The sequence below is a fragment of the Eurytemora carolleeae genome, unplaced genomic scaffold (genome assembly GCF_000591075.1).
Source record: "Eurytemora carolleeae unplaced genomic scaffold, Eaff_2.0 scaffold294, whole genome shotgun sequence".
Lineage (NCBI taxonomy): Eukaryota > Metazoa > Arthropoda > Copepoda > Calanoida > Temoridae > Eurytemora > Eurytemora carolleeae.
In genome coordinates this window covers 193,103-218,169 of record NW_019396358.1, presented here as the reverse complement: position 1 = coordinate 218,169, position 25,067 = coordinate 193,103, and the positions used below count along the sequence as shown (strand labels likewise).

The following is a 25,067-nucleotide window of genomic DNA, read 5'->3' as shown; positions in this document are numbered from 1 at the left end:
ATTGTAATTTTATAGTCTTGAGTTATTGCAAAGGAATTGAGTCTTTGCCACAAACTCAAATTTTCTGATCCCTATATCTTTACAACCGTATGGGGGTAGGCCTTTGATATTTCAAACTTACATTGTTTGATCTAACAGTATTAATAGTTTGAAATATCTAAGGTTTACAACATTGGGCTGCAAAGATTTTAGGGTTAGAAAACTTGATTATTCTAAAGACATGTTTCAAGTATTAATCAGTTAATCTAATTTACAACTATGATTCTTGAAATACTGTCTGCCTTTTTTATGCTTTAACAGTTACCAAATAAAGAACTTTGTTTAGATTATAATATAACCTTTGTAATATATGTATTGGGTTGAATTACCTGTGCTTTCTGTTTTTCATATCTAATCATTCTCATTGTAGACTCCTTCTTTGGAATGGCGTTAATGGATGCTCCTGGAGTGTTCAGAACCTATAGAAAAGATGCTAACTTCTTTTTACACATGGGGCTAAAAATAGGATCGTCTTACAAGTTCCAATTCTAATAATGTTTATTGGGGCAGCAAAGAAGATAATTTCAACTAACTCTTGCAGTGATGCTGGTCATAATCTTCCTAGTTGGGATATCAGGGTTGGCTGCAGCATTGGACAGCATTGCCTTGACAACATCCATAGAGGCGTGTCTTGTGCTGTCATGGTTGGGATTGCCAAAGACTTGGACAACTTGTGTATTCTCATTGTAGGTTAAAGTTTTAGGACAACTTGATTTAGATTTCTTATAATCAACGCACACATAAAGTTCGTTCTTGTTGTAGTATTTAAATCCTTCTGAATCTTGTAATATTTTCCCACCCCTAAAAGAGGTAATGAATAAGTAATTCATGATCCAAGTCTCCTCTTCTTGCAGTATATGACACGACTGAGATTGAAACGTGGTTTTTAGAAAATAGTGCGAATTTTACAATTATTTTTGGCGCATTTCTTTTGTGCAGAAATAAAAGATTTCTAGAATCAATTATCTTTAATTGAAAATATAACTAAAAATTAAACAATTTTACATAATGTCACTTTTATTTCGTTTACCAAATTGTCACTTTTATGACGTTACCAAATTGTCATTACCAAATTGTCACTTTTATGAGCTTACCAAATTGTCATTACCAAATTGTCGTTACTAAATTGTCACCTTACCAAATTGTCATTACCAAATTGTCATTACCAAATTGTCATTACCAAATTGTCATTACCAAATTGACATTACCAAAAATCCGCCCATCGTTTTAAGAGGTTAAAAGAAGCTTTCCTCAAAAGACCTGTTAGAGCCTATCCTTGTTTCAAGGAAGGAGGGCCCTCTTTCCGGTTAACTACCGATTTTTACGGAACAGCGTTAAGTGCTGTACTTTCCCAGGAGCAAGACGGGGTAGAGAGGTTTATAGGAGCAACTGGAAGGAAGATGACAGCAGGAGAGAAGAATTATCTAAGCCACAAGGGCGAGCTCTCCGCAGCCATCATGGGATTTCGACGGTGTGTGCACATTTTGAAATGGGCTCAGTTTGAGCTCTACACCGATTCATCATGTCTGAAGCATCTGAGAACCCTGAAGAACCCAAAAGGGATCTTAGCTCGCTGGCTGGAAGAACTACAGCAGTACAACTTCCGAGTAATTCAAAAGCCAGGTAGGAGTAATCTGAATGCAGATGCATTGTCCAGATGTACAGACTTACCCGCACCCAGTCAGGAGGAGGAGGATGAGCAGAGGCTGTCTGCGGTAGATCCTCAAGAGTTCCAAGGAGAGAGTACTACAGGCACAGAAGGAAGATCCTGATCTAGTACTAGTTGCTCAGTGGGTTAAGACGGGGAAAATACCCTCCAAAGAGAGAATATGAGGAAAAGGTGAGGAACTCATTAGATGGAGGAAAGTAGCAGGGGCTGTATGCCTGGATATGAGAGGGATTTTAGTACTTCTTACGTACCAGCCTGGGACTAATGTACAGGTTAATATGATTTTAGTTCCAATAGCACTGAGGGAGAGTGCTTTAAACTCTATACACTCCCATCGGAGTGCAGGCCACTTTGGTGTCCGGGCCGGCATAGAGAGAGCAAAAAAGTATATATTCTATCCTGGATTGAGGAAAGATATACAGATGCAGATATCTCAGTGTGGGTAATGTCTAGCTAAGAACCAGAAGTCCGATATCAAGGACTCTGTTCATCAACCTAGGAGGAGCAGCTTTCTGTTTGAGAAGTTATTTGTGGACCTAGTGGGACCATTAGGAGATTGACAGACGGGACCTTGGTATATACTTACAATAGAGGACCACTTTACCAGATGGCTGACAGCAGTCCCCATACCTAATAAGGAAACACAGACAGTCACCAGAGCCCTGTTAGACAGAATGATCTTTTTATATGGATGTCAGGAGGAAATTCACAGTGATCAAGGAAAAGAGTTTACATCCAGTTTTGTACTGAACTAATGACCAACTTGCAGATTAACAGGACTACTACCCCAGCCTACGACCAGCAGTCCAACCTGGTGTAGAGGTTCCACAGGGTCCTGGGGCAGATGCTGAGAGTCCTACTAGAGAGAGATGATCCAGCTTGGGTCAAGTTGGTAGGGATTTGCGTGTTTGCATATAACACAAAGCAACATACCAGTACAGTCCTCACCCCTTATGCAGCCTTGTTTGGATGAGAGGCAAGGTTTCCTCTGGACTTGATATTAGAGAATCCTGCCGAGAGAGGTATGAGAATACGCAAAAGTTTGAGAGAGATGTTCTAAGTAGAATTAAGGAGGTATATGCATACATTTGCCGAAATGGGGAGGCGGTGATTCGGCGGAATTCCAATCTATGGGCAGGGAACCAGGAAGAGTGGAGTCCTGGTACATTAGTATTGTATTATTCACCTAGGCCAGTACCAGTTAAAACAGACAAGTTGGTGAATGCTTAGCGCGGCCTTTTTCAAGGTCATGCAGCGCTCGTTGACATTTGTCTGTCGAGGACTGAAGGGAAAACGTTAAGGCTACATGTAACCTGCCTGAAGAAATGTCAAGCTAATCCGAATGTAAACGTGAGGGTTTTGAGAGTTAAATTCAACCCACAAAATGAGTTGCCTTCTAGCCTACGCAGCACTGCTGGGTTTGGTAGCACTGGAATGCAGTAACGCATTTATGCTGGAGTACACAGATTGCGTTGATCTGGAAAAGATCCGAGGAATAGATGTTACTCGAGTGTGTAGAAGCACATTGGAGCCACCTAGCTCCAACAAGAGAATGGTACTCATACAACCTAGAACAGTGACCTGTCTCCAGGGTTATGAGTGCAAGATCAGGGAATCCAGATTCAGGTATTATTGTGGAGCCTTTTCACACCCACTATCCGGCATGATGTACTGGTGTCACAGACTGGTGTCGGGTACTTTGTACACAGAGGCATTTCCAGCCTCCAGGACTACTCAACTCTTTTCAATATCACCATCCACCAAACCACCTTTGTTCAAGTGTCGACAGCTGGAGAATTACGAGTAGCTGATGAAACTGTTTGGTGCAAAGGGGAAACAATGCATATGGGAAACGGGATTGTAGACTACCTGCTGGAACCAGTGGAATATGCAGTGCTGGTGGAGATTGAGGAGTTCGTGGCTCAGGGTCAGATGGTGGAGTCCAAGAGCGACCATGTGGCACTACCATGCAAGCTGAGCACAGGAGTTTGTGAAACTGGAGATTGCACTTTTATCTTTGAGTACACACCCACCTGTACTTTAGAACAGATCCAGGTGTTCACCAGGTCCCAGGTGAAGATGAGGTCCCTAGATGAGGAAAAGGCTATCTTACTCATCATAACTGGGGTGACCATGGCCCTACAGGAGTGTGGAAGTGCTATGTTGTTAGCTACCAACTATCCCAAACTCTTTTCAGCAGAGATAAATGATGGGGGAAATTGGCCCAGTCTGCATCCTGCAGATCTCCATGAAACCATCCAGGAACGAATAAGAGAGGATTTTATGGCCTACCAGTTAGAGAAAAGGATGCAGTCTGTTCAGAACACGCTGAAGTTCACAATATGTCAGCAAACTGTATCCGGTACTGTGGACATGCCGCAGCAACTTCCTACGGGCCAATATGCTTAAGGGAGAGGTGACCTCTTATTCTAGTTATCTTGCATTCAGAAAAGAGGAGAAATTGCCGAGTTATTAGCCTGCCACAACAAGGTCCCAATCGATGCCAACAAACAAGAATGGGTAGATCCAGTCACAAGATTATGCACCCAACATGTTACTCAGCTACTGTGTTCCAAGATGTTTCCTATAACCCTCAAGGTAGCTAATAGTAAATGGGTAGCCATTACACCGCCCCTTGTACCAGTAGCAGCCCTGGAGCAGATAACCCTGGAGCAGGACAACCTGGTAGATCATCTAGATATGTCAGCAAGTGGACCTTATTCTGAGGCAGAACAAAAGGAGTGGGAACAGATGCTGGAGTATCCTTCATACCACCAGGCCCTGTTAAAAGCTGTAACTATAGGATCATGCGTAGAGACTGACTCCTGCACTGTCGGAATAAGCCATTCAGCTCTAACTAGGTATGATCTATCTGGTTTGACAAAGACCTATTAAGAATTGAATATCCTGTCCAGGATGGACTTAGCCATCCGCCAATACAGAGATTATATGGCAGCAGCCGTTCTGCTGATAATGTTCATCAAGGGAATCGTGCATCTGGCAGTACTGATGATGGCATATGCACAGGGATGACCAGCAATGGAGTTAGCCGTTATTTTAACAACGTGCTGTGGAGCCTCAAAGACTTTGAAGAGGATGAAACGACGCCAGCAACAGACAGAGGAACTTCCTCTGCAAACACCAAAGGAAGAGCCAAGAGTATCCGCTCCACTACTCCCTACTCCAAAAGTATCTTTCCAGACATCAGGCTCCCAAAACAGATTTCTTTAATATCAAGGGGGGCCTGGGCTTTTCTCTTAATAGGAAGTTCTATGTTTTTGAATGGGGTCAAAACAAAAACTTGAGGGGGATGTAAGGATTTGGTTGAATAGGGGCCTTGAAATCATTCTCTGGGCTCGTGATACTCTAAGACACATATCTTACGGGTTTGTTTGTATAACATCTATACTATGTAGGCGTGACCTTTTCAAGCCTAGCCTGACTGCTGGGCTACGCCCTTCTAATTTTATTCAGGGGTATTCTTCTCTATATTTGGATTTTTATCTTTTACAATATAGTGTTTTAGTATGTAAGGAATAAATTACTATGTTGTATTATTGTGAACCATAACAGGGATAAACCCTTTATATAATCAGTATGTTTTAACCAAATAAATATATATATAGATATGCAGGCAGGTATAAATTTTGAGGTCTTGAGAAAATTACGCGTACTGTATGTTTATATAACACAAATGCGTATTTCCTACAGATGGCAGCAAGGGGAGAAAGGAATATAGAAAGTAATCAATTTGCTATAGATGTCTCTCCTTGCACCTTCTCTTAGAGGTTCAAAAATTAGTTGTCTGCTACAAGCAATTTAGGAAGGAGGTTTCTACCTGCCTGCATATCTATATATATATTATCTTTGGTTTTAACAATAAATAGTCTAGAACTCAACAGTTGTGTCACACAGAGGGAGCTGAGAATATAGTCCATTCTAGTCCTTGAGGTTAAGAGTCTGAGAGTATAAAGAGTATTTGGAGAGTGTCTGACTTTGATATAGAGGCGAGTACTCTTTTTGAATACTTTAGTTATTAGAGACTCATTTCCTTCAAAGTGTCAGCTGAAGTTCTTGAAGATAAAAGGGATTGTTCTTGGTCATTATAATTTTGTAATTTTGGACATTTTGTAATTTTGGGCATTTTGTAATTTTGGACATTTTGTAACTTTGGAAATTTTGTAAATTTGGGCTTTTTGTTATCTTGGGTGTTTTGTTTTTTGGGTGTTTTTTTTTTGGAAGATTTTTAACATTGGGCGTTTTGTTTTTGGGTGATGTGTAATTTTATTACACAGTAGTAGGCAATTATTTTGATAAATTTAAGACAACTTTTTATCTATTGTTGAAAGGACTGTGAAGGAAAAATGAAAGGGGGTATAAGGCTGAAAGCTGAATCTGACATGTTGACAGCTGTTCACCTTTTTCAAGAATATTTAAATTAAATATAGGTATATTGCATTAGTTTTCATTGATTTATATTTAATTTATATTTTGAAACAAATCTTTTAAGACAACAACAAAAAATGCATTTCAATCAAAAGATTGGTTAATTTGAACTATTTTTTGTCTTTTATGCTTTAAGGGTGGCCGGCTTCGGCCCATTCCTAGTAATAATTTTAGATTTTTAAGTCTTAATCTTCAAGCCACCACTTTCATAGAATTCTAATAAGCAAAAAGTTTCATGAATTTTTCTGTTTAAGCGAAATATACTTTTATCACAAAGTCAAATTTTCTATGTCCTATATTTTTGCATCATGATGATGTAAACCTATGATATTTTAAACTATTTGATCTAGCAGAATTTATAGTTTGAAATATCAAATGTCGAAGACAATCAGGTCGCAAATATACATATATATAGGGATTAGAAGATCAGAGTGATTTTTTTTATTTTTATTTTTGGTTTATACTATTTAATTATACTCAGGATATTGACAGCAGATCACAAGAATATATGAAAATATACAGGGTGAGTAAAATAACCGGAATTAGCAATGTTTTGATAAAAAAATCTCATAACTTTTGTTTGCTTGATATTTTAGGTATAAAAATGTTAAAGTGTTTCAACAAAAAAAACAGAAATACTTTTGGAACATTAAAAAAATTTTCACGAAAAAATTTTATTTTTGAAAAAAACAAAATTTCCATTAATTCGATGGGAAAATGTTTATTATTTTTTTCCCCCAAAATTTCATAAAAATTCATAATTGAAACACATCTCGCCCTGATCATGGCCCGTGTAATATGGCTTGTCTGTTTTATGTGTGTCCAATAAAAATCAACATGAATGAACCAAATTTGTCCACCCTATCTTCATTTGCCTTTCTCTTTACTCGATCATCTTAAGTCTCTCAACCAACCCTGCTGATTTTTAATCTTAAACAAAACCAAAAAAACAGAAAAGATCATAATATAAGTATATTTTAGTATTTATAAAGACTGATGCCGAATTTAAAGAATTTGAACCATGCCTAGAAGCCTTTTAAACATGAGACGTGGTTGGTACAGCTGTCAGCAAGAAATTTTAATGAGTATTTGAGATTTGAGCTGGCGCTCAATTGGAACTGGTTATTAGCGGTTCAAATTCTTTAAATTCGGCCTTTGGTTTAGTAAGATATATCAATTTTAAGCATGATTGTACTACTTTACACCCACACAAACTCAAATTTTCTAATTTCTATATCTTCTCAACCTGATGATGTAAACCGTTGATATTTCTTTTGAATTTAACAGAATTTATAGTTTAAATATCTAAGGTCTCCGATATTGGGTTGAAAAGATATATGGATTAGAAAATCAGAGTTTGTGGCGAAGACTTGATTCCTTTGCTGTAAGTTTTTCAAACATTCAAATTTTTTCAAATTTTTGGGACCTTCCCTTTTATGGAAAATTTTGTGCAAGAGATTTTAGTATTTCAGATAAGGCTAGGAACTTATTCATGTATTATAAAAGCCGAGATTGTAAACTGTGGAATTTCTACATTTTAATTAGTTTATGACTATTTATAATCTTTAAACAAAGTTTATGATTTCCAAAACTCTAAAAACGCAAATTTTAAACCGTTAAATTTAGAACCTTTTTTATCAAGGTTATAAAAGTTTATTTATAACCTTGATAAGAAAATTCAATATTCTGTCAGTCATTTGTCCATGAGTTTAAAATAAGTGTATAAAAATATATTTTCTTCAATATTTTTACATATTCTTAATTTTTCTCTGATTACTAGGAGTAACCCATAATGGATGAGACTGGAAATTTCTAAAATATGAAGATTACAAGGTTGAAATTTAAATATTGTCTTTCAATGGCTTAATCAATGGCGTGGCCAAGACAGAATCCAGTTAACACTTGTAGAGAATCATAAATATAGGAAACGGACAATTATAATTCCGAACAGTCTCATCCTTACTAGGTAACCCAGTATAAAATTGTATGAATACTGCCTTATATTTAACAACTTTACGAGTCCCACTAAAACCCAGTATGATAATCCAGTATGAAATTGTAAAAGGCGGCATGCCTTAATATTTAACAATATTTAACACTGGGGTCTTAAAAATTGTTTTAAAAATAACGATTTAGAGACAGTCTTAACCTTTGTCAACCTTTTTGTATGTCTTACAAGACTAAATTAATAAAATAAACATTCTATAATTCCGAAAAATCTTAGACGATTTTATAATTAAAGTTGATATTCGGAATTCAAAGTTTTTTATCATTTGTTTGAACCAATAACGACACAAATATTTATAACATTTATTTTTACAAAAAATATGAGATCATTAAAAAAATTCAACAAACACAAAACAGAAAACATAACAAATAACTCACGTGTGACGAAAATGCAAAAGTCTCTAAAAACATTGAAGTTTTTAAATTCAACAAGAATACAAAATAATTCAAAACTAATTTATCTCAGTACATAAGTTCAAAAAAGCCTAAAAAAATTAAGAAAAATATTTTTGATTTAACAATTTGAGATACTTTTCGATTTAATAATTATGTTTATCATATTTTCTGCTGAATTTTTTCCAGGGTTTTCTTTATCTCGTCTCCAAGAGCTGAAAAATAAATAAAAATAATTACTTTTTTTTTCACCAAAAAGGTGCAAGTTTTATAAAATAGCGAATAGCTTTTTAAAAGAAGACTTGAAAAATTGATATTTTCATGTTAAATATTTTTTTAGTATTTATTTAAAGAATTTCAAAAGTTTCATAACTTTTAAATGAAAGCATTTAGCTTAAACCCCTTTAAATGAGTTAAACTGATTCTCTCATTCCCATTGGTCACAAGTTAAGATTTGTTCAACACACTTCAGGTATAGTGATTAGTAGGAACCATAAAACTGTGGAATAAGAAGACCACATTTAAGCAATAATTAAGCATACATGATGTTGTTATAAGGCAAATAGTTTTATCAACAACTTATTAAGTCATATATGTAGTTAAATGGGCCTGTTTACACTGCACAATTTCTGTGCTATATGTTCATTGGACTGTTAAAAGTCATAATTTAAGTCTTCCTATTCAAGAGTTTTCTGGTTCTCACTTTAGCTTAAACCTATTCCGTCTATTATAAAATTTGAATCTATTCTAGCTGAAGAGCCCGGCATTGCCCGTGAAAAAATTATTTGAAAAAAATGTTGATTTTTTTAGCCTATAACACCCCCCGGCCACCCAAGAGTGTCCACAACAAATTTTGGCCGGCTATACGCAACATATATATATATATATTGTTTTATTATATAGATGATGTTGTGGAAGACGATAGCCGGCCTCGATACGATAGTTCCACAACAGTACTCTGAGAGCTGAGAACACGACGGAGCATTGATATTCTATTAATCTCGTGGAACTAGTAAACGAACCCCTGTTCTGTTATACGAAAATATATACTGGTATAAGTTATCCCTGTGCTTTATTATACTCCGTCCTCACGACCTCTATAATGTTTATCATATTATTAACCCCCCTACCTTTGCTAGAATATATTGATGATTGGCTACTCCTCAGATCTATAAACTCGCTTCCAGGAAGACTGAAAATTTTAGAATATTATGATATTAAAAACTAGCTTTGGAACTCAGCTTTGCCGGGAAACTAAACCTTCTCTACAACAGTAAGCTCATAGAACTTAAACTAAGCATATTCCCGTATTTCTAATGAGCCAACACAACCAAAGTCCAGGGCAAGTCGGTCAAGGGGTTCCTGAGTTATGATCAGACATACAAACAAACAGACAGACAAACAGAGATTACTGCATTATAAATATATGGATAAAGATAGATTAGGCAATTTTTGCGTTTTAAATCGTGCTTATCTGTAACCATATTTTCTTCGTTTATCTCGTAACAAAAACATCACAAATTTTCCCGTTTTAATCGATGGTTTTTCAAGTTTTTAAACTTTTCATAATTAATTCCCAGCAATTTGTTAACTTCTTTTAAGAGCATTTTCCAAACTTAAATTTGAGATAGTATATTTCCGAAAAATAGGGAATCACCAATCCAATCATATTTTACAGAGATTGCTTGTGGCAACCCCATTTCTCACATTACGGATTCTCCTCCAGATCTTTATCATATACATGTTTTTTTTTTGTTTTTTCATCTACTCTTTAGGCATATACTGATTTACAAAATACTAGCTGAACTGCCCGGCGTTGCTCGTGGAATTTAAGAAGCGTTAATTTTTTTTGAATTAAAAAAAAAATTCAATTTGGTCCAACCGTTTGGCCAGCTATAGTATGAACAAGAGCTTTATTATATAGATTATTTTGTATCTGTACCTGTTTACAAGATTTTGAACAGATTTCTCCCATATTTTGTATCTGTACCTGTTTACAAGATTTTGGACAGATTTCTCACATATTTTGTGTCTGTACCGGTTTACAAGATTTTGGACAGATTTCTCCCATATTTTGTGTCTGTACCTGTTTACAATATTTTTAACAGATTTCTCCCATATTTTGTGTCTGAACCTGTTTACACTATTCTGAACAGATTTCTCCCATATTTTGTATCTGTACCTGTTATTTCTCCCATATTTTGTGTCTGTACCTGTTAACAAGATTTTGAACAGATTTCTCCCATATTTTGTGTCTGTACCTGTTTACAAGATTTTGAACAGATTTCTCCCATATTTTGTATCTGTACCTGTTAACAAGATTTTGAACAGATTTCTCCCATATTTTGTATCTGTACCTGTTTACAAGATTTTGAACAGATTTCTCCAATATTTTGTGTCTGAACCTGTTTACAAGATTTCGAACAGATTTCTCTCAAATTTTATATCTGTACCTGATTACAAGATTTTGAACAGATTTCTCCCATATTTTGTATCTGTACCTGATTACAAGATTTTGAACAGATTTCTCCCATATTTTGTGTCTGTACCTGTTAACAAGATTTTGAACAGATTTCTCCCATATTTTGTGTCTGTACCTGTTTACAAGATTTTGAACAGATTTCTCCCATATTTTGTATCTGTACCTGATAACAAGATTTTGAACAGATTTCTCCCATATTTTGTGTTACAGAGATTGCTTGAGGCATCCCCATTTCTCACATTCCATATTTTCCACCAGATCTTTATCATTTACATGGTTTTATGTTTGTGTTTTTTCATCTACTCTTTAGGCATATACTGATTTACAAAATACAAGCTGAAGTGCCCGGCGTTACTCGTGGAATTTAAGAAACGTTAATTTTTTTTGAATAAAAAAAAAATCAATTTTGTCCAACCGTTTGGCCAGCTATAGTATGAACAAGAGCCTTATGATATAGATTATTTTGTGTCTGTACCTGTTTACAAGATTTTGAACAGATTTATCCAATATTCCGGTCATTTCCGGTTCTAGGCCAGACTCTACCATACTACTTCTGAATTAAACTTTTATTGATTCATTGATCAAATCGTTGAAGGGAAGAATCAATAAACAGCTTCCAAAATAATACAGGGTGTCCCAAAAATTATGGGAATGTAGTGACGACTTCATTATCCTCTTTGTTCTCAAGCGGCCTTGTAGTAGTATATTAGTGAACACCGAAAATTACTAATTTTGGATTTCCAAATGGGGTCTACCATGTTTAATCTTTCAAACTTTACAGAGATATTGAGTAATTTGTCTAGAATCCAATTTATTAAAAAACAACAAAGTTGTTCAAATGTTTAATATTTCTCCCTTATTTTATTTGATAAACTCTTGATTGGAAAACAAAGACGATTTTAATTTCAATGCTTATTAAAATACCCTGTATCACTAGACACAAAAACAAAGTATGAATAAAATAAAGAAGTAAGGAAAAAGTGAATGAATGAATATATATGAATCATTATAAATAAAAGAATGAATATTTAATTAAATAAATTACTAAACCTCTTTCAAAATGTAGGACAAATCTCTTTAATTATCCTAGTTTACCTGATAACTGATACAGATATATTAGTTGGTAGAATCCATTTATTTGATATTTCATCAACCTGGTTCAAACTTGTACCAATACTTCTAAACAATTAAGATCAACCCAATTCTAAGTGATTGCGTTCCCTTCTTTGGGGTTTTAATGACATAAAACTCAAATTATATGTCTTTAGACTTTTTATTAAGGTATAGAAAATGATTCTTTCCGCAACTGCCTGATTGTTTTTTTTTTCCTATGCCATATTAAAGCACTGTTTAGACCCACTTTATATACAAGTTATTTAATTTCAAACTGTTTTTTGCTTTTGGAAAGTCTTAGACAACAGGAAGTAGATCAGCTTTTGCTTAAATATTCTGAATAGTGCAGTACAGTAAGTACAGTACAGTGCTGTGAAATACAGTGATGTGCAGTAGGGTTGTGCACGTACAGTGCATTACGGTTGAGCACAGTACAGTGCAGTGCAGTGGTGTACAGTGATGTACAGTACAGTAAAGTAAGTTCGTTACAGTACAGTATAAATAGTACATTACAGTATATACACAACTAAATAAAGTCCAGTATGCAGAACATAGTGTGTCACGACTCACCTGTATTCATCTATGACTGCTTGTACATGAAAAGGATCACATACTTGGTGTTTCTGACGAGCAATCACATCCTCGTCATCTAAACATGTACAATTGGACAATTGTGCGTACATGACATTGTGCACTACAGGGGTTGGTATTTGTATGTATAAATTAGTAATCTCTGTTTGTATGTCCGATCATAACTCATGAACCCATTGACCGATTTGCCTTAAATTTTGATGGGGAAAGGAAAATTGATACTATCGCGAAAAATTTTATTGACATTACTCAGTTAAGTGCCATGTTTTTCTACTTGCGGAGTTCTGCTGCAGAGAAAATGGATGGAATGGCCAGAATGAAACACTTTTTAAGACAGAAAACATGAGTAAAATTTTCAATGCCCAAGTGAAAGGAGACCCAAAGTAAAAGATTAAAATTTGTTTGAAAATGTTTAATGCACTTTTTGGTATAAAACAAATTTATTTGCATCATAAAACTGTGGAACAAACTGTAAAAGGTGCTGTTTTAAGTTCTCATATTACATTTAGTAATGATTTTTTACCTGTTTTACAAGAAATCTACAAAATTGAAAAGTAAAAAACTATTTGTCTCCTCCGATAGACCGGAGAAAGAGAAATATGCTGCTACTATCTTCAATGATTCGTATTATTGTTATATGATAAATTGGAATTTCTCTGTCAATTCTAAAGGTGCAATAATGGCAGGCCGCATTTTCAAATTCCCGGAATTATAGGAATACTACTAATGATAATGCCGTGCACGGAATAAAGACGATATAGAAATTGCCACTTTATTTCGATGTTTATTGGCTCACCCTGTATCTGAGGACCTCACAGTGATCTAGAGGTTGCAAGCTCTTACACAAAAAGCAAAGAGAATTTTGACTTATGAAAACTTTAGCTGACCATATGAATATGTACATTTCTAAAATGTACATATTCACTATTCAGGGTTACAAAAAAAGTATTTTTTTTTTAGTTAGAGAGGTTCTAGACAAAGACAAAGGTGTAGCGACTTTTCATACAAGTCTGGATCTGTGATATATGGCGAAAACTGAGAAACCACGCTATTCTGAAATAAAGAAATACAAGAATAACCACCCAAAAAAAACGTTGAAAGAAATAATCGAATTTTTTTTAGCCTATAATACCCCCAGCCAACCATGAGTGTCCACAAAAAATTTCAGCCCAATCGGTCCAACCGTTTGGGCAGCTATATGCAACATGTATACGATTGTCTTGTTTTATTATATAGATTTAACAAAGTAATCATGCAGTGTACAAACACTTAATTAACCGTTTTTAAACTGTATGCTTATAATAAAATGAAATATACAGAAGATTGTTCAATTGTCGTGCTCGTCTTCATTTTCAATAGTTTTCTGGGTCACATTAAAAACATAGTTTATCATTACACTTGGTTTTCTCTTTTTCTCACTTACTTTTAAAATGATTCTTTGCTCAATTTTATTTTTAGAAATAAAATATAAAACAAATCAAAAATATAGTAAAGAAAGATAACTAAAGCTCAAATATATTAAGTTTTAATTCTGAATTTTAAGTTATGGTAAACTACTGAAAGTATTCACCATGGTACACAGGAAAAAAATTCTTATTAAATGTTTTGGTTGCAGTGTAATGAAGAATAATTAAATTGCTGCTAAAAGATGTATTACTTTGTTAACCAATCCAGAGGATTAACGAATCTGAAGATTTTCTGACCTAAGATTATTCTGGAATAAAATCATAATTTATAATTTTTTAGCCCAATATCAAAGATTCCCATAAAATCTAACTAAATACTGAGGAGTTTAAAAATTTAGTTTTCCCTATTTTCACAATTCTACTTGAAATCAATTACAAACTTAAAAATAAATTTTTAAGATGGATAAGTGCTGAAATTCAAATTAGATAGGACAATATACAAATAAACATGGCAGTTTATTGAGATACACCCAAATATTGTTATTTCTTTTCCGCTTCTGGGATTGCCTTTCCAGATTCTTCATTTGAACCTAACATTTCATTTCCATCAGTTTCATTTCCATCAGTTTCATTCCCATCAGTTTCATTCCCATCAGTTTCATTTCTATCACCTAAAATTAAAGAGCTGTTGCAAATGAGTTTTATTTATTGTTTAACTGTTTACTGTTTAGCATTAAACCGATTTGAATATCCTAATTAAAACCAATTAATAGAATTAGAGAATTCTAAAAATTAACCAAAATAGGACTAAATTTTTAATTCTTAGGACATTATTGTTATATTTATATTAAAAACCCGTATTTTCCCATTCAATGAATGCTATAATATAAGTTCAACTTGCCTGGCCTATCAAGTATACCTTTAGCCTTACCTCCTGCAGCAGTCCCATTGGCCCTGGCGGCCCAAATGGCCCTGGCGGCCCAAATGGCCCTGGCGGCTCTAATGGTCTCGGCCAATGGGTTCCCGTTGGTCCAGGTGGTCCCAATGACCCCGGCATTCACAAGTACCCCAGCGGCCACAGCGGCAGTAATGCCAAAAGCGCCCTCAACAACTATAAAAGGAGTCAAAGCTAATGCCCCAAGTAAAGCAGCTGAGGAAACGCAAAGAACGACCATCTTCATTTTCCCTACTTCCTGTTCCTTTTCTTTAATCTTTTGTTGCAATAGTGCATTGTCTGTTTCAACCTTCTTTACATTCTCTGTCGAGAGCCCAGGTAACTCTTCTAACATTTCATAAAGCTTAGTACAAGCAGAATCAAATGCAGCTTTCTCATCATCATCATCTTTTTCATAAATTGCATCCATGTAAAGATAGCGTAGCCCGCTGCAATCCCCAAACTGTTCCTCTGCTATCTTTATGAAGTCTGCTGCAAATTCATCATCTGTTTTCTTGTTTATTTTTTTTTCTCTCTTCTCCTTATCTCTTAGATTCATCGGCATGCGAGTAAAAACAAGAACGACCTGATTCCAAAACTATTTGCCAAACATTCCTTCCAATATCCTGATCATTTTCAGCAGGGATCCATCTAGTCTTGGGTTCTGTCCATTAACTGCAAGGACAAACAGATTGACATAATCACATCCAGTATTCAGCTTGACTGCAAGTTCAGCAATAATTTCAGCATCATGATCTTTTGTAGGATCATCAAACCCAATGGTATCTATAAGGGAGACTGGTTTATTTTTATCTCCATTAAAGAATACGACTTTAAACTTAGTTTTCTTGGTACAGGTTGTACCATCTGAGGAAGTTTTGAAATAATCAGCATCATACTCCTTTCCTGCGAGTACATTGCAGAGAGTACTCTTCCCAGTTCCTGTCTTACCAATCACAAGAATCTTTTTCAGGCCATTACCGCTTATGCTTTTGAAAATCTAAAAGTAACAAAGTTTTATTTGGGTACAAAAAATCTGCCATCAGGGAGTATACAAACTTGGAGAATAACATTGATATAACAGGAGTTGTAGACATAGCTGTATTAGACGGCTCAGTTTCACTTGCCATAATATTTTTGCCATAATTACACTTGACAAAATACTTTTGTCAAAATTTTCTAATTTCTAAAAAGATGAAAATCTGTCTTTTTTATTGCAAATGCGGGAAAATTTCCAACTTAAGTTTTCTCATTGTTTTAAAAAAGAACGTTGACACAAGTTCAGCTCCATATTTTCTCACAATGGAGGACCCTTTGGTGACCTTTGAGACCACAAGTAAGGGTAAACCAATGGTTCGAGACAGCAACAACTACACCTATGTAACCAATGCCTCGTCTACAGAAGTGAAATATTGGAAATGTTCGGTTAAAATGTGCTCAGGTAGAATTCGAACCCGAATTTCTTCCTCAAACCTATGAGAGGATTGCTAACATTGTCCTACAGTATAATACTCTTCCCATAGAAGAGTACCTAAACCTGATAGCTCATGAACTGTCTCTGCATTAGATTTGTAATTTGTATCCAATTTGTAACTGTAAAAAAAAATATAAATATGTGTTTGTTAATTCAAACCAAATTTAATTTTAATTATGGCAAGAGTAATTAAAGCAAGTGCAATTCTTCTAATAGCTAATCAAATTGAGCGATAAATTTGCACTCTTGTATGAACTTATTTTTGTATTTTTCTTGGCCTCTTATAATTACAGTCCCTCTATATGTTATTTTTTCTCTGAATTTCTATCATAAAAACACAGAAAATGAGTTTTTGCCATAAACTCCAAAATTATAATCCCTACATCTGTACAACCTGATGTCAAAGAGCTTTGATATTTCAAACTAAGAATTCTATGAACAATGGAAGCCTAAGTTTGAAATAAAACAAAGGTTTAAACCATCAGGTTTTAAAGAAATAGGGATTAGAAAATTTGAGTTTGCGGCAAAAACTTAGTTCCTTTCTCTGTATTACTCTGTGTAAAAGTCTGTTAGCATACCACATGCAATGCTAGACATCAGAAGTGATTTTACGATACTTTCCTATGTTTATTCGACAAAAACATATTAGATATCGTCGATGTATTCATTTTTGTTATCTAATAATTTTTCATGCTTAAAATTACTTTTAAACTTAGGTGTTAAAATAGAGATGTCAACGATATTGTAATGTAACGTAAAATGTACGTTTTTTGTTCGTTACGTTACAATAATATGAAACGTTTGGATATATTCTGTATAACATGAACGATAAACGTTAACGTTATAGGAGCTCATACCTAACATTAACATTAAACATTAACGTTAGAGGAACTTACCCCCAACGTTAGCGTTTTGTGGTAATGTAACATTATTTTTCTAATATAATAATAATACATGCTAGAATCTATTTTGAGATTGGTAACAAAAAGATAAATCAAAACCTTTAATTTCGTCTGAGAAACCAGATTGGTTGCTTCTTTGCCTGTTTCCTTTTCCAGTTTTTCTTCATTAAGACCTAAGGTAAAAAAGATCTAGAAATCCTAAGACAAGCAAAAAAAAAATATTTTTTCCTAAAATTAAAGAGCTGTTGCATATGAGTTTTATAAAACCGGTTTGAATATCCTAATTAAAACCAATTAATAGAATCAAAGAACCCTAAAAATTAACCAAAATTGGACTAAATTTAATATTTTTAGTTATATTTATATTAAATCCCGTATTTTCCCATTCAATTGCCTGGTCTCTTAGAAAAAACATCAGCAATCCTTTTTCCAGCAATAGGAATCAATCCCCCAACAGTGGCCCCAACTTTGACCCCAGCAGTAAGGCCAGCAATAATGCCAGGTTGACCAAGAAAACTACCACATAGTGCCCCAACTGTCCCAAGAAAGACCATACCAACAGCCTCACCCACCCTTTTGCTTTTTTTTTTTGCTTTATCAGCCTTACCTTTCATCTTTTCAGTTTCTTCTCTGCATCTGCATCTGCCTTTAACTTCTTATCTTGAGCTAGGAAAGTTTCTGTTTCAGCCTTCTTCATATAGTTTGATGAAGACCTGAGATAAAAAAGATGAAATCTAATTATAAATAGTTCAGTTTAATGCCTTTTTGGTATTGTTACTATTTATTATTTAACTATGTAATACTTTTAGTAATTTTCTGACGAGGATATAAAAATATATTGAATCAATTTCCAAACTAGAGTTTTTCTACCTACGATCTAGCAAAAGCCTTTTTTCCTCGAAGGACAATTTAAAATTTATTAATATTTGGAATAGATTAAATTTCTTACTTGTTACTTGATCTGAAGATTGTAAAAGTCTGCCTATAATCTTGTTCAATACACCCTTTTTATAAACATATAGACAGCAACCTTATCTTTTAACAAGAGATTGAAGTTTGCAGCAGCATATTGGGTCCCCTCCGCTGGAGCGGAGGCCACCACAGGGAATTTGTTTTCACAGGAGGGAATGTTTTTTTTTATTCAACACTAATTACTCCATCGGAGTTACACTCAGAACACTAATTACTTCACCAGAGGGATGATAATTAACACCACGGACACTAATTACTTCATTAGAGGGATGATAATTAACACTCAAGACACTAATTACTCCACATAATAGATAGTGATTAATTCTCAGAACACTAATTACCTCAGCTGAGGGATGGTAATTAACACCACGGACACTAATTACTTCATTAGAGGGATTAACACTCAAGACACTAATTACTCCATCAGAGTGATGGTAATTAACACTCAGGACACTAATTGTTCTATTGGAGGGATTATTATAAACTCTCATGACTATAATTACTCCATCGGAGGGATGGTGACTAACAATTGGGACACCAATTACTTCATCAGAGGAATGATAATTAACACTCAAGACACTAATTACTCCATCGGAGGGATGGTAACTAACAATTGGGACACCAATTACTCCATCAGAGGGATGGAATTTAACACTCAGGACAGTCTTCAGTGTTAATTACCATCCCTCCGGTGGAGTAATTGGTGCCCTGAATGTTAATTATAATAATTTTATAATAATCCCTTCACGGGTATGATTTTAATACCAACCAGGGAAAGAGGACTGTAGAATCCTTTTCTTTGGATTGTATGGAAGTCTCCCTTTCGAAACACTCTTATTTTATATTATATCTGAAATGATAGGAGTGCCCCTTCTTTTGCGGTCAGAGCTTCCCTTTGCTGCTCACGTTCGTCTTTCCGCTTCTCTTTATGCGCTCAGTCTGAGCAGATTCAAAGGGCCAGTTCCTGACTATTTAGATTGAACTTATCTATCTAAATAACTTACTAAGAGAATATATGGTTTACCCATACTTAGAGGACACTTGGGATGCTTAATACACAAAAAATGTGTGCCTAAAACTTTCTAAATACAAAGCAGACAACTTTTACATGATCCAAAATGCATTAGAGGATAATAATATGAACAAGGCAACTGCAGTGTACAAGTGGACTGAAAGGGAAAAAGTGTATTGCAAGTGGAGAGTGTTGGTAGAACAAGGAAATGTCTGAGCAGTAAAAATTCACAAAACCCCACAAATAGTCTTTAACAATTCCACAGCTCCAAAAGTATTCTATAAGCAATCTCTAACTATGCTTAAATCCCACTGAATCTAATAATTAACACAAACCATTAGTATTCAGAGTATCTCTGTAACTAACCATATTTAGGTATAACGGTACAGGTAAAATCAAACTGACCAACAGTCAGATCATTGAACTCTATAGATTAGCATATAACAGGGTACAAAGATATAGTAAGATATTATATTTATTACAGTAAGATGATAAAGACCATAAAGGTCTATCAAGTGCAATAACAATTTTAATTTTGTTCTTTAAGTACATATTAAAATATTGATTTTTAAGCCGCCATTTTGTCGTCGTTATGCAAATTTTTTGCGGATTTTGTGTTAAATTGGTTTAATCGTTAATGTCGTTATTTGTTTTAAAGCAAAACGTTTTGATTTCTACAAGATGTAAATCTTCTTTGGGGTCTTGTGAGTTGCCCTACTCTAATTTTGTCTAAAAGACATACCTCGCTGAGCTTGGGATGTTTTATAGACAAAATTGGTCTTGGGAACACATGGTAAAGTAAAATTCCCTTAACTTCCCTGTAAAGTAGTTGTAAATAATTTTAATTCGATTCCCTAATTTAATGATTTTGATTCCTGAATTACAAGAACCGCCTGTTTTTTCTTGGCTAACCTGAATGCCTACGAACAGACAACAATAATTATAGTGAAAAAAATAGAATTTAAAAGTTTTAAAGCATATTGAAATGGGTTCTCTTGAAACCGGCTTGGTTATCCTAGTTTAAATCAATCAAAAGATTTTTATTATTTTAAAAATTTACCAAGATAGATCGAAATAAATATTTTTGGGCACTATAGTTTTATTTAAAAACACAAAACCGTCGTTTTTCCCATTTCAAAAGCATGATAAAACTTCAACTTATCTGGCCTTAATAAAAATGTTTATTATTTAATTATCTGGCTTCAATCTACTGGTGGACTGCGTTCTTCTTGCTATCTAGATTTGTGAGCCGAACAAAAGGAATAATACTCGAAAGAGTGAAATAAGGCGAATTGGTTAGGGAAACACTCTTTTCTACCGGCCATACATAGATGAGAACTTTTTCTTGAAAAAATGTATATTTCAGTAACGAGGTTTCCTACGACAAAATACAAATTGTTATTGACGTACATGGTGTACAAATAATGATTGTTAATAAAGATTAAAGAGTTAAGGGTAACTAACAATAATGGGCGTTGATGTGAATCGAACAATTGGTTTATAAACATGTACCATTGAGAATTGAATAAAGGCTTAAAAGGTATTGGAAATTCTAGGTTTTGCAGGTTTAGTGGATCATATTTTATTACTGTTGTGAATCGATAAATAAAGGTTTAAAAGGTACTGTTGTGAATTGGCAAATAAAAGGTTTAAGATATTGTTGTGAATCGGCAAATAAAGGTTTAAAGAATATTGTTGTGAATTAGGTATACGGAACTTACAATCTAGAAAACTGTGGCACGGCGAAAAGTTGTTTGAACTGAAGTCTAAAGCAATTTAATTCTTCTGAAATAAATATTCATCTGGTTAAAGTAATTTCACTGTTTATTTGTAAATGATTCTCTGAAAATTATGTTTAAATTGGTTCTTTTTATGCACTTTAAGATTTATTAGCTCCATGAGTTTTTTGTTTATATTTACGCAGAAGCCTTGGAAATGTTTGGTTTGGTAAGTGGACGGAGGGTCCAACGGAGGTACAGTTTGTCAGAGACGACCTTACAACAGAGTAAATTTAGGGGTATGATTCACAAGACTACTTATTAAGGGATTAAGACAATTTTATACAGGGTGTCCCAGTAAACACTGCATAATTGATAAATGAAAAAGAGTTTTTCCTTAAAAAAAAGTTTTTTAAGCTTTGATTATGTGTTTCTTCCTTGTATCTAAACCATTCAAACAATTTGTTGGTGTTAACAGAAAAATTGCTAAATATCTTCTTAAACTTTAAAGATGTTAAAAAATACCACATTTTGGTAATCCCTAGACTAGTAAATTTAAATATTATAAATGTGATACTACAAAAATTTTGTTTACGGTATAAAAGTCATTTCTTAATTCGAGTGTTTTTTTTTGTACCCCACATTTGAGCCCCCGCCCAACCTTTTTTCAGGGTGTACCACATCAAATTAGATCGTTTATAGCTTAAAATTGTAATTTTAGGAACTAATCGAAAAATTTAAGAACAATAAATCATTTTGAAAAAATGTATAAAGTTACTATCAAAGTTTTCTTGTAGAAAATATTAAGGTTTTCGAGTGTTATATGCGTATTTTGGCGTTAAAGCTTGGAAATAATCTAATATGATATGGGAAGCTCTGTATTGCATGAAAAATAAAAATCTGAATTGTAAACAAGTCGTAATCCATTATTGTATAAATGAGGTCATTTTATAAAAAAAATCTAAATTATTCTTTGAATTGGAATTGGAAGCAATACTGTATCATTATATCAGAGACAAGGGACAATATTTATTTAACACTAGGTGAAGGGCCCGTGTGAAAAAATCTTTTAAAAAACTATTTGGAAAAAATAGGGTCAAATGCCGTAGGGTAAAACTACTTAGGGCCAAACGACGTCGACAAACGGTAGAAAACGCGACAAAGGGTAAAACGACAAAGGGTCAAAACGTGCGAAAAACGGTCAAAATTTAATTTAAACTATCTTTGGTTAATTTCAACTATTTTTTGTCTTATATGCTTTAAGGGTGGCCGGTTTCGGCCCATTTCTAGTAATAATTTTAGACTTTTAAGTCTCAATCTACAAGCCACCACTTTCATACAAATCTAAAAAGCAAAAAGTTTCATGAATTTTTCTGTTTAAGCGAAATATACTTTTATCACAAAGTCAAATTTTCTATGTCCTTTATTTTTGCATCATGATGATGTAAACCTATGATATTTTAAACTATTTGATCTAGCAGAATTTATAGTTTGAAATATCAAATGTCGAAGACAGTCAGGTCGCAAATATACATTTATATAGGGATTAGAAGATCAGAGTGATTTTTTTTATTTTTATTTTTGGTTTATACTATTTAATTTTACTCAGGATATTGACAGCAGATCACAAGAATATATGAAAATATACAGGGTGAGTAAAATAACCGGAATTAGCAATGTTTTGATAAAAAAATCTCATAACTTTTGTTTGCTTGATATTTTAGGTATAAAAATGTTAAAGTGTTTCAACAAAAAAAACAGAAATACTCAGTAGGTATCACTATACTAAATCAAAGAATTATTTGAAAAGACGATATCGAATTCGTCACTGAATTCCCATGTTTTTTGGGACACCCTGTACTTTACACCCACACAAACTCAAATTTTCTAATTTCTATATCTTCTCAACCTGATGATGTAAACTGTTGATATTTCTAACTTAGATTTTTTGAGTTTAACAGAATTTATAGTTTAAATATCTAAGGTCTCCGATATTGGGTTGAAAAGATATAAGGATTAGAAAATCAGAGTTTGTGGCGAAGACCTGATTCCTTTGCTGTAAGTTTTTCAAAGATTCAAATTTTTTCAAATTTTTGGGACCTTCCCTTTTATGGAAAATTTTGTGCAAGAGATTTTAGTATTTTAGATAAGGCTAGGAACTTATTCATGTATTATAAAAGCCGAGATTTTAAACTGTGGAATTTCTACATTTTAATTAGTTTATGTTGATTTGTTTATGACTATTTATAATCTTTAAACAAAGTTTATGATTTCCAAAACTAAAAACGCAAATTTTAAACCGTTAAATTTAGAACCTTTTTTATCAAGGTTATTAAAGTTTATTTATAACCTTGATAAGAAAATTCAATATTCTGTCAGTCATTTGTCCATGAGTTTAAAATAAGTGTGTTAAAAATATATTTTCTTCAATATTTTTACATATTTTTAATTTTTCTCTGATTATTATGAGTAACCCATAATGGATGAGACTGGAAAGATTGCCCATGAAATTTCTAAAATATGAAGATTACAAGGTTTAAATTTAATTGTCTTTCAATGGCTTAATCAATGACGTGGCCAAGACAGAATCCAGTTTACACTTGTAGAGAATCATAAATATAGAAAACGGACAATTATAATTCCGAACAGTCGTTTCTGGAGTCTCCTTAAAAGGTAACCCGGTATGAAATTGTATAAATACTGCCTTAAAAATTGTTTTAAAAATAATGATTAAAAGACAGTCTTAACCTTTATCAACCTTTTTGTATGTCTTACAGGACTAAATTAAAAAAAAAAACATTCTATAATTCCGAAAAATCTTAGACGATTTTATAATTAAAATTAAAATTTGGAATTCAAAGTTTTTTATCATTTGTTTGAACTAATAACGACACAAATATTTATAACATTTATTTTTACAAAAAATATGAGATCATTAAAAAAAAATTCAACAAACACAAAGCAGAAAACATAAAAAATAATTCAAATGTGACGAAAATGCAAAAGTCTCTCAAAAACATTGAAGTTTTTCAATTCAACAAGAATACAAAATAATTCAAAACTAATTTATCTCAGTACATAAGGCACTTCTATGTAAAGTTCAAAATAGCCTTAAAAAATAAAGCAAAATATTTTTGATTTAACAATTTGAGATACTTTTCGATTTAAAAAATTGTTTTTCATATTTTCAACTGAATTTTTTCTAGAGTTTTCTTTATCTCGTCTCCAAGAGCTGAAAAATAAATAAAAATAATTACATTTTTTTTTACCAAAAAGGTGCAAGTTTTATAAAATAGCGAATAGCTTTTTAAAAGAAGACTTGAAAAATTGATATTTTCATGTTAAATATTTTTTTAGTATTTATTTAAAGAATTTCAAAAGTTTCATAACTTTTAAATGAAAGCATTTAGCTTAAACCCCTTTAAATGAGTTAAACTGATTCTCTCATTCCCATTGGTCACAAGTTAAGATTTGTTCAACACACTTCAGGTATAGTGATTAGTAGGAACCATAAAACTGTGGAATAAGAAGACCACATTTAAGCAATAATTAAGCATACATGATGTTGTTATAAGGCAAATAGTTTTATCAACAACTTATTGTCATATATGTAGTTAAATGGGCCTGTTTACACTGCACAATTTCTGTGCTATATGTTCATTGGACTGTTAAAAGTCATAATTTAAGTCTTCCTATTCAAGAGTTTTCTGGTTCTCACTTTAGCTTAAACCTATTCCGTCTATTATAAAATTTGAATCTATTCTAGCTGAAGAGCCCGGCATTGCCCGTGAAAAAATTATTTGAAAAAAATGTTGATTTTTTTAGCCTATAACACCCCCCGGCCACCCAAGAGTGTCCACAACAAATTTTGGCCGGCTATACGCAACATATATATATATATATTGTTTT

General features: G+C 33.5%; 2 protein-coding genes and 1 long non-coding RNA gene across 6 annotated transcripts in view; 1 reads left to right on the top strand and 2 right to left on the bottom strand.

Moving 5' to 3' along the window:
* Window positions 1-5,921: 5,921 nt before the first annotated feature.
* On the top strand, window positions 5,922-9,616 carry LOC111701646 (uncharacterized). Its single transcript, XR_002765241.1, has 3 exons — window positions 5,922-6,156; window positions 6,636-6,677; window positions 9,458-9,616. It is a non-coding gene; the product is annotated as an uncharacterized LOC111701646 (long non-coding RNA).
* LOC111701642 (uncharacterized) overlaps window positions 8,468-25,067 on the bottom strand; it is a gene marked incomplete in the record, with an annotated part of 25,668 nt that continues 9,068 nt past the window's right edge. Inside the window, 4 exon segments of the mRNA XM_023473018.1 lie at window positions 8,468-8,769; window positions 9,685-9,746; window positions 11,512-11,589; window positions 12,132-12,200. Of these exon segments, the coding sequence (XP_023328786.1) occupies window positions 8,717-8,769; window positions 9,685-9,746; window positions 11,512-11,589; window positions 12,132-12,200 (262 nt within the window).
* On the bottom strand, window positions 14,647-21,200 carry LOC111701643 (uncharacterized). Of its 4 annotated transcripts, XM_023473020.1 has the most exons (6): window positions 21,162-21,200; window positions 18,406-20,818; window positions 18,064-18,169; window positions 17,556-17,629; window positions 15,066-16,080; window positions 14,647-14,817 (listed from the first exon to the last, which is right to left on the bottom strand). In XM_023473020.1, exons 5-6 carry the CDS (start codon window positions 15,643-15,645, stop codon window positions 14,687-14,689), a joined length of 711 nt encoding a protein of 236 aa, XP_023328788.1. In that variant the 5' UTR covers window positions 15,646-16,080; window positions 17,556-17,629; window positions 18,064-18,169; window positions 18,406-20,818; window positions 21,162-21,200; the 3' UTR covers window positions 14,647-14,686. The 4 variants fall into 4 exon arrangements, with proteins under 4 accessions (XP_023328788.1, XP_023328787.1, XP_023328790.1 ...); XM_023473019.1 differs by lacking the exon at window positions 21,162-21,200 and having other exon boundaries at window positions 18,406-21,103; XM_023473022.1 differs by lacking the exon at window positions 21,162-21,200 and having other exon boundaries at window positions 15,078-16,080; window positions 18,406-21,103.